Source organism: Oncorhynchus clarkii, chromosome 28, assembly GCF_045791955.1.
Source record: "Oncorhynchus clarkii lewisi isolate Uvic-CL-2024 chromosome 28, UVic_Ocla_1.0, whole genome shotgun sequence".
Classification (NCBI taxonomy): domain Eukaryota; kingdom Metazoa; phylum Chordata; class Actinopteri; order Salmoniformes; family Salmonidae; genus Oncorhynchus; species Oncorhynchus clarkii.
In genome coordinates this window covers 33,623,061-33,638,451 of record NC_092174.1, presented here as the reverse complement: position 1 = coordinate 33,638,451, position 15,391 = coordinate 33,623,061, and the positions used below count along the sequence as shown (strand labels likewise).

Sequence of the window (15,391 nt, the reverse complement as noted above, 5' to 3'; positions counted from 1 at the left end):
TGCTTCCATCACGTGGACTGGGAGATGTTTCGTATTGCGTCAGATAACAACATTGACGAATACGCTGATTCGGTGTGCGAGTTCATTAGAACGTGCGTTGAAGATGTCGTTCCCATAGCAACGATTAAAACATTCCCTAACCAGAAACCGTGGATTGATGGCAGCATTCGTGTGAAACTGAAAGCGCGAACCACTGCTTTTAATCAGGGCAAGGTGTCTGGTAACATGACCGAATACAAACAGTGCAGCTATTCCCTCCGCAAGGCTATCAAACAAGCTAAGCGCCAGTACAGAGACAAAGTAGAATCTCAATTCAACGGCTCAGACACAAGAGGCATGTGGCAGGGTCTACAGTCAATCACGGACTACAGGAAGAAACCCAGCCCAGTCACGGACCAGGATGTCTTGCTCCCAGGCAGACTAAATAAGACACACACACAGGGAGAGACACACACACAGGGAGAGACACACACACACAGGGAGACACGCATACACAGGGAGGCACACACACACACACACAGGGAGACGGACACACACACACAGGGAGAGACACACACACACAGGGAGACACGCATACACAGGGAGGCACACGCACACACACACACACACACACAGGGAGACGGAGACACACAGGGACACACACACAGGAAGACACACACATGGACACACACACACAGGGAGACACACACACACACACAGGTAGACGGAGACACACACACACACACACAGGGACACACACACGGGGACACACACACACAGGGACGCAGGGTGAGACATGGACACAGGGAGAGACACACACACGCACACAGGGACACACACACACACACAGGGAGACACACGCACGCACACAGGGAGACACACGCACGCACACAGGGACACACACACACGGGGACACACACACACGGGGACACACACACACAGGGACGCATGGTGAGACATTGACACAGGGAGAGAGACACGCACACAGGGACACACGCACACAGGGAGACACACGCACACAGGGAGACACACGCACACAGGGAGACACACGCACACAGGGAGACACACGCACACAGGGAGACACACGCACACAGGGAGACACGCACACAGGGAGACACACGCACACAGGGACACAGGGAGAGACACACACAGGGACACGCACACACACAACACAGGGAGACACACACACAACACCGGGTGACACACACACAACACAGGGAGACACACAGGGAGACACACACACACAACACAGGGAGACACACACAACACAGGGAGACACACACGCAATACAGGGAGACACACAGGGAGACACACACACACAACACAGGGAGACACACAGGGAGACACACACACACAATACAGGGAGACACACACACAACACAGGGAGACACACAGGGAGACACACACACAACACCGGGAGACACACAGGGAGACACACACAACACAGGGAGACACACAGGGAGACGCACACACAACACAGGGAGACACACAGGGAGACACACACACACAACACAGGGAGACACATCAGTTGATGGGTGCATTCCTTTCCGCTAGGCACACTTAGAGACTGGCTGATTTCTGAACAGGTGAATTGTGTGCGTTGTGTGAAAAAGAGAGCAAGAGAGATGCTGATGCTGAGATTATTTGATGCTTGTCTGACTTAATTTTAGTAGATCAGTATTCTGGTATGAGAAGGAAGAAGTACAGAAAAACAGACCTGTCTCCAACTAACTTCTCTTCAGTCCCATGGCTGTGCAGAAGTCCGACTAGCTGCAGGGCTCACTGTTTATCAGGGTGCATTGGGTTCCTTTCACTCCAAATGTTTGTTTACTTTCCCCGACGCACAGTTCAGACACTGAATTAATAACGAGTCCAACTGAATAGAAATTAAGAACGGGCTGGCATGATTGATGTACCAATTGGTTTCGTACAGTCGCTCTCAACACTGCAGCAGACTTCCTTGGTTGGTTTTGGGTCGAATTCGGGCATAACAGCGACCTCTCAGAGATATCCTCCACCTGCGATCTGGAGCCATGATTGTGCTTCCGTTGTGGTTGTGGTCAAGAGGCAACCTTTTTTTGCATGAAATTGACATGCATTACCATTTCTTCCGACAGTGGAAGAACTGCTATGGATCGCTGCATGAAAGACGGCAAGCGGCACAGTGGTCTAGGGCACTGCATCACAGTCCTAGCTGTTCCACTAGAGATTCTGGGTCTCAGCTGGCCCCGACCGGGAGACCCATCGGGCAGTGCGCAATTGGCCCAGCGTCGTCCGGGTTAGGGGAGGGTTTGGTCGGTAGGGATTTCCTGGTCCCATCACACACTAGCGACTCCTGTGGCAGGCCGGGCGCAGTGCACACTGACACGGTCGCCAGGTGTATGGTGTTTCCTCCGACACATTGGTGCAGCTGGCTTCCGGGTTAAGTGGGCATTGTGTCAAGAAGCTGTGCTGCTTGGTTGGATTGTGTTTCGGAGGACGCACGGCTCTCGACCTTCGCCTCTCCAGAGTCCATACGGGAGTTGCAGTGATGAGACAAGACTGTCTACCAATTGGATACCACGAAAAGGGGGTAAAAAAAATTCAAATAAAATGAAGGCATGCTTCAACAGCACCACTCCGAAAGAGCTGCCGAAAGAGGCTGCCGAACTATCGTCAAATGACAGGCGAAGGGTACTATATTGTTTCAGATGGCAATCTATCCAAATCAAATCAAATTTATTTATATAGCCCTTCGTACATCAGCTGATATATCAAAGTGCTGTACAGAAACCCAGCCTAAAACCCCAAACAGCAAGCAATGCAGGTGTAGAAGCACGATGGCTAGGAAAAACTCCCTAGAAAGGCCAAAACCTAGGAAGTCAGAGGTCGGGGCCCGAGACACACTCTGTGCACCCTAACCACTCTTTCAAAAAGAACGTGCCGTAGTTCTGTGCTGTGATAGGGCGCTGTTTGAACTAGGGCTTAGAAGGGAAGATAGACACACACATGCTCAGAAATTACACAACACTATTGAGCTGTCTTCACAGAATCTTCCCGAAGTTGTCCTGTAAATGTGTGCGTTATGAGTGTCTCACATCTGTCAGTTCTGACCTCCTCCCTCATCGGCTATGACAGACATTCTAACGCGCGGGGTTGTCACGACAGCAAAGCCAGTTACACACCAGTGTTTGATCAGAATGGAAGGGTAAACACACACACTCCAAACTCATCTGGTCTTTGTGAATAGATAACATACAACCTCCCTCCCTGTCATTTCCATGCCTGTCAGCCTCCCTAACCAGACTGTGTTTTTATTTGATAAGTTGCTTTTTAAATTCTTCTCTGCTGTAATCTAAAGTAGGGGCTGCCATGCGACCCGAATGCAGTTAATAAACCCTAAAGGAAAACCCCTAAAGTATAGCCAGTGGTTACCAACCTTTTTTGGTTACTGTTCCACCAACTGAATTTTGCTCTGCCTGGATACCCCAGAAGTACCCCCCTCGTGCATTTTACCTATAGGTATATGGTCTCATGAATCTTCTCAAGAACCCCTGTGGATAGGCCAAGTAGTAGCCCTGGTTGGGAATCACTGGTATAGCTTGTAAAATAACGTGTGCCTTTTTGAGCTGTTATTGTGACTCTTCAGACAGTCACACATTTCATAGGCCTATGCACAATTCAATACATGGGCATCTCTGTCAGACATGAATGCTGTTAACAATTCAGAGAGGCGTGAGGGAAATGTTCCCTATCTTCACATGTCCTAGACCCTAGGCTATTTTCATTTCCAGTTCCAATCCCACTGAAACCCCAAAATCTGACTCGTGTCTCACCTAAAAATTCCTAACTTTATTCTGTAATCTATAGGTTGTGTAATCAAAGCACGTCGCTCGCTTATGTAAAAGGGAAAGGGGGATACCTAGTCAGTTGTACAACTGAATACTTTCAACTGAAATGTGTCTTCTGCATTTAACCCAACCCCTAAATTACCGCTCAAACATTTCCCCCTTCTCTGTGCTGTCTCGTACTTGTTGCCCATATGAGAGCTTCAGTAGGTGTGAGCAACAAATGGTACGAGAGTAGATATGGCTATTTTTAAAACAGTTGGTCCCCGTTAAGATACCTTGAACTATTTCCACTCTTCATCTCCCCGGTATTCATGAGCTGATCTGATATCTGTATAAATAGAGATATTCTGTAATTCATTTGAAGGTTATCAAGCAAGCTTAGCAACTTTGGTCAGTTGACGTTTGTTTGACTGAGTTTCTATGATTCAACAATGTCATTGTCAATCAAAGATAGTAACTTTATCATATCTAAATATCTGTTTAATTTGCCCTGAAATCTTTAAATAGTGTCGCAGCCAAGTCGACAAGGTGGCGGTGCGCCCCTCTTATTTTGCGAGAACCAAATAATGACCATACCTTGGTTCCATACATATTTGGCCATGGAAGAAGTGGTCAGAACGGGACTTTTTTAAGCTGAATGCTAAAACATTTTTGCTGGCTACCCAAACTCCTTGCTCCGGCCAAACACTATGCCATGGATGTTAGTTTATTCTCTGCAATGAGTCTGGATCTGAGCACCTCCCCGACTATTTCTAGAACGCAAACACATTCTAACCATTTTGATTCGTCCCAGAAACCAATGGGTTGGGCCAGAGCCCGAACAAACACATGTGGGTAAAGCGCCATTTTGACAATGTGTCATTGCCTTTGATACTTTGATTGGTTAGAAATGATCCAATCACTGAATACTTTGTTTTGTACAACACCCCTCATTTTGATGTCACCACAAACTACTTCAATAATAGCAGTCTTAGACTGAAGTATGTAGCAAACAGAGTAGCAGAAGAATTGTTGGAGTCATCAGGCAAAAAAACCTTTAGGAGATGGAGGTGCTCAAAGTTGACCCATTTTGCATACCCCACCATACCATGAGACATCCAGGTCTTCAATGGAAAATATTAACGGTTGAGTTAGGTGTCATTTAAAAGCTTACAAACAGGGTTGTCGAAGTCATTTATTGAAGAGCATTTTTTAAAAACATCTTCATATTAGCATGTGTTGTAGCTAAGTCCCTACTTTATATGATCTGAGGTTTTAGTGTTGTGCCCGCCATTGGTTAAGACACAACATGCTCATGAATACAGGGTGGGTGTCATTTCAATCATAGGTCCATTCAATGAAAACTATTTCTCTTCAGACCATCTCTTTCGGACCACTGCACTTTAGCTGGTACACCATTGACATTTAAATGTCATTTACATTTGAACTTCTAATTACTCCCACAAAGATCTCTACCTGAAGAGACATGCTCTAAGTGATTGATAGTTGATATTCAGCAGTCATAAAAGTAGGGCTGGGAATTGGCAGGGACCTCACGATACGATATTATCAACATTCTTATTGCCGATACGATATGTATTGTGATTCTCACGATTCTAAAAATATTGCGATTCGATACTGATTTTAATTGCGATTCGACATTCCAAACATATTGCTTACCATATGTCGGCTGCAGAGGGATGAGAGAGACATGAGAAAACACGTTTTCATCAGTCATGGCAGTAAAACTGCTGAAAACACATTTTATTCCTTTTTTTATTATTATTAAAAAAGGAAAAATGGAGGAAAAATACTGCTGCTTTGGTGTAGGTACAGCCAACTAGCGCAAAAATAATATTGAGAATTTGTTTTTAAAGCCATACGGTATGTAACTATCGATTTAGTTTTTCACCCATCACTACATAAAAGTATGCCTTATTTACTTTGAAAAATGATTAAATAGTGACTTTGTCAGACAGCATAGGCAGCAGCTCTATAGAGATGACGACTTGGCTATAAATAATAGTCATCAAATTAAACAAGTGTAATTAATATACACAACTTAAATATTTAATTAGTCGTGAATAAATTATGGTTAATAAGTAGAATGGAGTATTGTTTCTTCATCCTATGTCATGTAATCTGTTATTATGTTTATTTATTATTATTTTCAGAGAAATTGGTAATTGAAATTAGATTTGTCCCATCCTACATCCTGATATTACTAGGTTCTGACCACCAGATGCTATTCCGATTTTAATTTAAAAAAAAATTTTTTTACCCCCGCCACCCCATCAATGTTAAAGGGATAGTTCACCCAAATTACAAAATTGGACAAGGTATGACAGCAACCAATGATTTTGGTATTGTTTACCTTGCCACTGTTTCAAATGCTATCTTTTTAGCATTTGTGGCATAAATCCAATGTGTGGCACAAGTCAACGGTACCTATATTAGCATGTATACGCTTCATATGCAAGCCATCATTGAGTTATACAATACATTTTTTTATACCTTGTGATTCAGACATGAAGCATGAAAATGCTAATATACAGTGGGGCAAAAAAGTATTTAGTCAGCCACCAATTGTGCAAGTTCTCCCACTTAAAAAGATGAGAGGCCTGTAATTGTCGTCATAAAATGAGAAAAAAAATCCTGAAAATCACATTGTAGGATTTTTAATGAATTTATTTGCAAATTATGGTGGAAAATAAGTATTTGGTCACCCTGTCTTGGGTCAGTTAGCATCACCACTTTATTTTAAGAATGTGAAATGTCAGAATAATAGTAGAGTGATTTATTTCAGCTTTTATTTCTTTCATCACATTCCCAGTGGGTCAGAAGTTTACATACACTCAATTAGAATTTGGTAGCATCGCCTTTAAATGGTTTAACTTGGGTCAAACATTTCGGGTAGCCTTCCACAAGCTTCCCACAATAAGTTGGGTGAATTTTGGCCCATTCCTCCTGACAGAGCTGGTGTAACTGAGTCAGGTTTGTTGGTCTCCTTCCTCGCACAATAATTTTCAGTTCTGCCCACAAATGTTCTATTGGCTTGAGGTCAGGGCTTTGTGATGGCCACTCTAATACCTTGACTTTGTTGTCCTTAAGCCATTTTGCCACAACTTTGGAAGTATGCTTGGAGTCATTGTCCATTTGGAAGACCCATTTGCAAACAAGCTTTAACTGATGTCTTGAGATGTTGCTTCAATATATATACACATAATTTTCCTGCCTCATGATGCCATCTACAGTGCCTTGCGAAAGTATTCGGCCCCCTTGAACTTTGCGACCTTTTGCCACATTTCAGGCTTCAAACATAAAGATATGAAACTGTATTTTTTTGTGAAGAATCAACAACAAGTGGGACACAATCATGAAGTGGAACGACATTTATTGGATATTTCAAACTTTTTTAACAAATCAAAAACTGAAAAATTGGGCGTGCAAAATTATTCAGCCCCTTTACTTTCAGTGCAGCAAACTCTCTCCAGAAGTTCAGTGAGGATCTCTGAATGATCCAATGTTGACCTAAATGACTAATGATGATAAATACAATCCACCTGTGTGTAATCAAGTCTCCGTATAAATGCACCTGCACTGTGATAGTCTCAGAGGTCCGTTAAAAGCGCAGAGAGCATCATGAAGAACAAGGAACACACCAGGCAGGTCCGAGATACTGTTGTGAAGAAGTTTAAAGCCGGATTTGGATACAAAAAGATTTCCCAAGCTTTAAACATCCCAAGGAGCACTGTGCAAGCGATAATATTGAAATGGAAGGAGTATCAGACCACTGCAAATCTACCAAGACCTGGCCGTCCCACTAAACTTTCAGCTCATACAAGGAGAAGACTGATCAGAGATGCAGCCAAGAGGCTCATGATCACTCTGGATGAACTGCAGAGATCTACAGCTGAGGTGGGAGACTCTGTCCATAGGACAACAATCAGTCGTATATTGCACAAATCTGGCCTTTATGGAAGAGTGGCAAGAAGAAAGCCATTTCTTAAAGATATCCATAAAAAGTGTTGTTTAAAGTTTGCCACAAGCCACCTGGGAGACACACCAAACATGTGGAAGAAGGTGCTCTGGTCAGCAACAATGCAAAACGTTATGTTTGGCGTAAAAGCAACACAGCTCATCACCCTGAACACACCATACCCACTGTCAAACATGGTGGTGGCAGCATCATGGTTTGGGCCTGCTTTTCTTCAGCAGGGACAGGGAAGATGGTTAAAATTGATGGGAAGATGGATGGAGCCAAATACAGGACCATTCTGGAAGAAAACCTGATGGAGTCTGCAAAAGACCTGAGACTGGGACGGAGATTTGTCTTCCAACAAGACAATGATCCAAAACATAAAGCAAAATCTACAATGGAATGGTTCAAAAATAAACATATCCAGGTGTTAGAATGACCAAGTCAAAGTCCAGACCTGAATCCAATCGAGAATCTGTGGAAAGAACTGAAAACTGCTGTTCACAAATGCTCTCCATCCAACCTCACTGAGCTCGAGCTGTTTTGCAAGGAGGAATGGGAAAAAATGTCAGTCTCTCGATGTGCAAAACTGATAGAGACATACCCCAAGCGACTTACAGCTGTAATCGCAGCAAAAGGTGGCGCTACAAAGTATTAACTTAAGGGGGCTGAATAATTTTGCACGCCCAATTTTTCAGTTTTTGATTTGTTAAAAAAGTTTGAAATATCCAATACATGTCGTTCCACTTCATGATTGTGTCCCACTTGTTGTTGATTCTTCACAAAAAAATACAGTTTTATATCTTTATGTTTGAAGCCTGAAATGTGGCAAAAGGTCGCAAAGTTCAAGGGGGCCGAATACTTTCGCAAGGCACTGTATTTTGTGAAGTGCACCAGTCCCTCCTGCAGCAAAGCACCCCCACAAGATGATGCTGCCACCCCCGTGCTCCATGGTTGGGATGGTGTTCTTCAGCTTGCAATCCCTGTTTCCTCCAAATATAACGATGGTCACTATGGCCAAACAGTTCTATTTTTGTTTCATCAGACCAGAGGACATTTCTCCAAAAAGTATGATCTTTGTCCCCATGTGCAGTTGCAAACCGTAGTCTGGCTTTTTTATGGCGGTTTTGGACAGTGGCTTCTTCCTTGCTGAGCGGCCTTTCAAGTTCTGTCGATATAGGACTCATTTTACTATGGATATAGATACTTTTGTAATTGTTTCCTCCAGCATCTTCTGGGTCCTTTGCTGCTGTTCTGGGATTGATCTGCACTTTTCGCACGAAAGTATGTTCATCTCTAGGAGACAGAACGTGTCTCCTTCCTGAGCGGTATGACGGCTTCGTAGTTCCATGGTGCTTATACTTGCGTACTATTGTTTTTACAGATGAGCATGGTACCTTCATGTGTTTGGAAATTGCTCCCAAATTGTCACACAATACGCCATAATGACAAAGCAAAAATAGTTTTTTAAGCATTTTTGCAAATGTTTTAAAAATAAATAACAATACTTTTATTTACATAATTATTCAGACCCTTTGTTATGAAACTCGAAATTGAGCTCAGGTGCATCCTGATTGCATTGATCATCCTTGATGTTTCTACAACTTGATTGGAGTCCACCTGTGGTAAATTGAATTGATTAGACATGATTTGGAAAGGTACACATCTGTTTTTTTAAGGTCCCACAGTATATGGTGCATGTCAGCAAAAACAGCATTGAAGGTCCCCAAGAACACAGTGGCCTCCATCATTCTTAAATGGGAGAAGTTTGGATTTATCCTAGAGCTGGCCGCCTGGGGAGAAGGGACTCGGTCAGGGAGGTGACCAAGAACCCGATGGTCAGTCTGATAGAGCTTCAGAGTTCCTCTGTGGAGATGGGAGAACCTTCCAGAAGGACAACCAACTCTGCAGCACTCCACCAATCAGGCCTTTATGGTAGAGTGGCCAGATGGAAGCCACTCTTCAGTAAAAGGCACATGACCACCCACTTGGAGTTTGCCAAAAGGCACGTAAAGACTCTCAGACCATGAAAAACAGGATTTTCTGGTCTGATGAAACTAAGCTTGAACTCTTTGATCTGGATGCCAAGCATCACATCTGGAGGAAACCTGGCACCATACCTATGGTGAAGCATGGTGGTGGTAGCATGCTGTGTGGATGTTTTGCAGCAGGAAGGACTGGGAGACTAGTCAGGATTGAGGGAAAGATAACCAGAGCAAAGTACAGAGAGATCCTTGATGAAAACCTGCTTCAGAGCTCTCAGGACCTCAGACTGGGGCAAAGGTTCACCTTCCAACAGGACAACAACCCTAAGCACACAGCCAAGACGATGCAGGAGTCGCTTTGGGACAAGTCTCTGAATGTCCTTGAGTGGCCCAGCCAGAACCCAATCAAACATCTCTGGAGAGACCTGAAAATAGCTGTGCAGCAATGCTCACAATCCAACCTGACAGAGCTTGCAAGGATCTGCAGAGCTGAATGGGAGAGCCTCCCCAAATACAGGTGTGCCAAACTTGTAGAGTCATACCAAAGAAGAATCCAGGCTGTAATTGCTGCCAAAGGTTCTTCAAGAAAGTACTGAATAAAGGGTCTGAGTACTTATGTAAATGTCATATTTCAGGTTTTTATTTTTTTAGCAAAAAATATCAGGTTTTTGCTTTGTTATTATGGGGTATTGTGTGTAGATTGAGAAAAGCAAAAACTATTTAATACATTTTAGAATAAGGCCCATAACGTAACAATGTGGAAAAAGTCAAGGGATCTGAATAATTTCCAAATGTACTGTACTATGAAGAGCATTGAAAGTCAAAGTGGAGGGTTCCATCAATCAATCAATTAATCAATATATTTTATATAGCCCTTTCTCACAAAGTTGTCTCAAAGTGCTTAAGAGAGACCCAGCCTAAAACCCCAAAGAGCCAGCAATGCAGAAGCACAGTGGCCAGGAAAAACTCCCCATTAAGGCAGGAACCTAGGAAGAAACTTGGAGAGGAACTAGGTTCCTAGGGGTGGCCAGTCCTCTTCTGGCTGTACCCGGGTGGACATTTTTAGAGTACATGTGTGGCCATAAAGACAGATCGTTTTTCAAGATGTTTTCAAATGTTCATAGATGACCAGCAGGGTCAAATAATATCCATGGTGGCCATGGAGGTTGCAATTGACTGACCCATGTTCAACTGCTGTCCACAGTCTCCCAATATTTGAGATACTTTTGGTCATGTGGTGTATGTGGACATTCCAAATCATGGGCATTAATATGGAGTGCCACCCCCCCCCCCCCCCCCCCCCCCCTCTTTTGCTGCTATAACAGCCTTCACTCTTCTGAGAAGGCATTCCACTAGATGTTGGAACATTACTGCGGGGACTTGCTTCCATTCAGCCACGAGCATTAGTGAGTTCGGGCACTGATGTTGTGCGATTAGGCCTGGCTCGCATTCAGCGTTCCAATTCATCCAAAAGGTGTTTGATGGGGTTAAGGTCAGGGCTCTGTGCAGCTTCCACACCAATTTCGAAAAACCATTTCTGTATGGATCTTTCTTTATGGACCTCGCTTTGTGCACAGTGGCATTGTAATACTGGAACAGGAAAGGGCCTTCCCCAAATTGTTGCCACAAATTTGGAAGAACAGAATTGTCTATAATGTTGTATGCTGTAGCTTTTAAGATTTCCCTTCACTAGCCCGAATCATGAAAACCCATTATTCTTCCCCCCACCAAACTTTACAGTTGGCACTATGCATTGAGACTGGTAGCGTTCTCCAAACCCAGATTCGTCCGTCGTATTGGGTTAGTGTTGAGCTCCTCTGATAGCTCTGTAATCGGTGCTCTTGTCTGAATGTGTGTCCTCTGATGCTCTGGCATCTACTCCTGACACCTTCATGAATGAACAATCTCATCTCCCTGCCGAGCAGAAATGTTCTTTAATTGCGTCGACAAGCCAGCGCATACCATACTCTATCAGACCGTCTCTGAACACACACACAGTTACTTACACACAAACAAACCTAAGATGACGGGGGTACTGGAGAACTCAGCAGATTGCATGTCCCACTGGTATGGGGCCTGTTGCTGCAGCTCAGTGGGTGTGGATGGTGGTGGCTCTCCTCTCATCTTCTTGTCTCCTTTCTTCTCCGATGGAATGATCTGTCCCAAAATGTGTGCTCCTGTCGCTGTGATCCACAGAATGATAGCTCTCACCCACACACACCAGTATATTGAGCTGTGTTGATCACACACACTCCGGCCCCTCAATCTGACAGACGTCTCGTTAGCGCTCTGTCTGGATGATCTGGGTGTGGGCTGTGCCCCCGCATATCCCTGTGTGTCTGTGGTGAGCCTATCCCACCACTAAGAGACTGGTGGGCTCTGTCTGAGCTACCATCTTCTGAACTTCTGTGTTGAGCCCTATTTAGACTACCAACTACTCTTCTCTCCCTCCGCTCCCCGCTCTTTTACTGGCGTTCTTTCTCTTTGTCCTCTCGCTTTCTTTGTTCTTTCGCTCTCTTTCTCTCCTCGCTTGCGCTCTCTTTCTCTCCTCGCTTGCGCTCTCTTTCTCTCCTCGCTTGCGCTCTCTTTCTCTCCTCGCTTGCGCTCTATCTCTCCTCACGCTTTATCTCTCCTCTCTCTCTCTTTCTGTCCTCGCACTCTTTCTCTCCTCGCGCTCTCTTTCTGTCCTCGTGCTCTCTTTCTCTCCTCGCTTGTGCTCTCTTTCTCTCCTCGCTCGTGCTCTCTTTCTGTCCTCGCTCGTGCTCTCTTTCTCTCCTCACGCTCTCTTTCTCTCCTCGCTCGCACTCTTTCTCTCCTCGCGTGCTCTCTTTCTGTCCTCGCTCGTGCTCTCTTTCTGTCCTCGCCCGTGCTCTCTTTCTATCCTCGCCCGTGCTCTCTTTCTGTCCTCGCTCGTCCTCTCTTTCTGTCCTCGCTCGTGCTCTCTTTCTGTCCTCACGCTCTCTTTCTCTCCTCGCTCGTGCTTTCTTTCTGTCCTCGCTCGTGCTCTCTTTCTCTCCTCGCTCGTGCTCTCTTTCTGTCCTCACGCTCTCTTTCTCTCCTCGCTCGTGCTTTCTTTCTGTCCTCGCTCGTGCTCTCTTTCTCTCCTCGCTCGTGCTCTCTTTCTGTCCTCACGCTCTCTTTCTCTCCTCGCTCCTGCTCTCTTTCTGTCCTCGCTCGTGCTCCCTTTCTCTCCTCGCTCGTGCTCTCTTTCTCTCCTCGCTCGTGCTCTCTTTCTCTCCTCGCTCGTGCTCTCTTTCTGTCCTCGCTCGTGCTCTCTTTCTGTCCTCACGCTCTCTTTCTGTCCTCCTCCCCGCTCTCTTAGGTAGATGTCAAGATGCAGAAGACAGAGTGGATCAGGTGGGAGAAGCTGGAGGGAGAGGGACAGGAGCCCAACGTCAAACACTTCATCCCCAGTCAGTTCCTCTCCGTCACACACACGCGTGCTCTCTCCACCTTTGCGCTCTCTGTCTTACACTAACATATAACAAATTCAGAACTGGTTTCTGGTACTGAAACCTTTTTAATGCGTGTGTGTTCCTGTGTAGACCAGTACCCGTCATCGTCTGCCTCCAGCCTTAACTGGGACAAGGTGGTGGGGGACATCAGTGAGGAGGAGAAGCTGGAGGGACACGCAGCGCTCAACGAACTCTTTCAACAAATCTACTGTGACGGCACTGACGAGGTCAAACGGGCCATGAACAAATCCTTTGTGGGTATACACACACCACGAGAGGAACGGAGAAAGCTGTTTTTGTTTTAGCAGGACACAGTATCACTGACTCTCTTCTCCTCCCCCTGTAGGTAGAGTCGGGTGGTACAGTCCTGAGCACCAACTGGACAGACGTCGGGAAAAGAACGATAGAGATGAGCCCTCCTGATGACATGGAGTTTAAGAAGTACTGAAGAACACTCTCGCTCTCTGTGTCAAATGGATCACCCATATCTCCTCTCCCCCCCCCTTCCTCCTCCCAGGCCATGTCTGTTAATATATTATTTTTTTAATTTCACCTTTATTTAACCAGGTAGGCTAGTTGAGAACAAGTTCTCATTTACAACTGCGACCTGGCCAAGATAAAGCAAAGCAGTGCAACACAAACAACAACACAGAGATACACATGGAATAAACAAACATACAGTCAATAACACAATAGAGAAACGGTCTATATACAGTGTGTGCAAATGAGGTAAGGCAATAAATAGGTCATAGTGGTGAAATAATGACAATATAGCAATTGAACACTGGAATGATAGGTGTGCAAGTAGAGATACTGGGGTGCAAATGCGCAAAATAAATCAAATAAAAAACAGTATGGGGGATGAGGTAGTTGGATGGGCTATGTACAGGTGCAGTGATCTGTGAGCTGCTCTGACAGCTGGTGCTTAAAGTTAGTGAGGGAGATATGTGTTTCCAGTTTCAGAGATTTTGCCTCCAATGGACATGTCCACTTTATTCCCCCAAACCCACCCTTCCTTCCAGTCCGTCTGTCGATATTGGTTTTAGAGCTTTGGTGCTTTTCGCCGCAGTCCAGAAACCACTAGTAACCCTAGCGTTTAACCATTCTCACAAACACTATAAAGAGGTTAATCGATACATCTGTCTATCCTATATATAATATAAAAACTGGGAATCATCTGAATGGCCAATTTGGTTAAACCTGATTCTTGGACTGAAAGGTTAGGAAACCCTTTTCACCTCTTGTGGCTGTTCTTGTGTTTAGAGCCTTTCTTTATCCGGGGTGGGTGGGAGGTGAGGGACGTTTATGTTGTCCCATCACCACTTGGAAAGAATACAAAATATGTGAAATGTTTTTTTGTTTTTTTTGTACTTGTATAAGAATTCTAGAATATTTTTCCACATCAGCAGCAATACAGTCATGCAATGGAAGTCCATTTTTAATTTCCTTTTCCTCAATGTGATTCAAACTTAAATGTAAGTAAATTATTTTGTTTATGGATCACAATTGTTTGTTTCACTGTGTGTAATGTTGTCTAAATGTTCTGATAAACATATGTTATGTACATCAAAGGAATCAAACCTGCTCTATTCGTGGCATTTTGTCTGCAACATTTGGCTACTGAAGGTGGCCCAAAAGAAAGCTAGCATCGTCAATTACCAATACCAAACACACCCAATCCTGTACTAATCTACTGTACTATATTATAGGGAGTAGACCTCATCCTCACACACTACGCTCTGCTGCTCTCTGCTTTGAGTGGGCGTTGCGTTAAGTGCAGGAGCATTAATATGGATCTAACTGCATCATCAGCCCTCACACTGAGTTAAGTGAAAAATACACACACCCCTTCCCTTCCTCACTGAGTTAAGTGTTAAATTCATTGCACGTTGTTTCAGGTGCCGTGGCGATCAAATGGCTTCGGTTAAAACTCTTAACTGCATCTCACGCACCCACACAGCCCCCTGCCTGAAGCTGCTCTACTAACATCAAAAGGAGTTAAGCACTTTGCATCGTGGGTAAGATCTCAGCATGACGGCTGCAGTCTTTAGTCTCATTAAACACTTCTAGAACTGGAACTCTGACATTAAAGCTTTCGAGATCTCTGAAACTCACTGCTGCTCTCAAAGTTTTTCACCTTCTGGATCAACTAGTATATTTTCCATATTAACTCCAGTGTGTTTG

General features: G+C 44.6%; 1 protein-coding gene across 1 annotated transcript in view; it reads left to right on the top strand.

The window, feature by feature from the left end:
- The window catches only part of LOC139386762 (protein SGT1 homolog), a 38,648-nt gene extending 24,993 nt beyond the window's left edge, over positions 1–13,655 (top strand). Inside the window, exons 6-8 of the mRNA XM_071132574.1 lie at positions 13,075–13,165; positions 13,298–13,461; positions 13,554–13,655. Of these exons, the coding sequence (XP_070988675.1) occupies positions 13,075–13,165; positions 13,298–13,461; positions 13,554–13,655 (357 nt within the window). The remainder of the gene's footprint in view (positions 1–13,074; positions 13,166–13,297; positions 13,462–13,553) is intronic.
- The last annotated feature ends 1,736 nt before the right edge of the window (positions 13,656–15,391 follow it).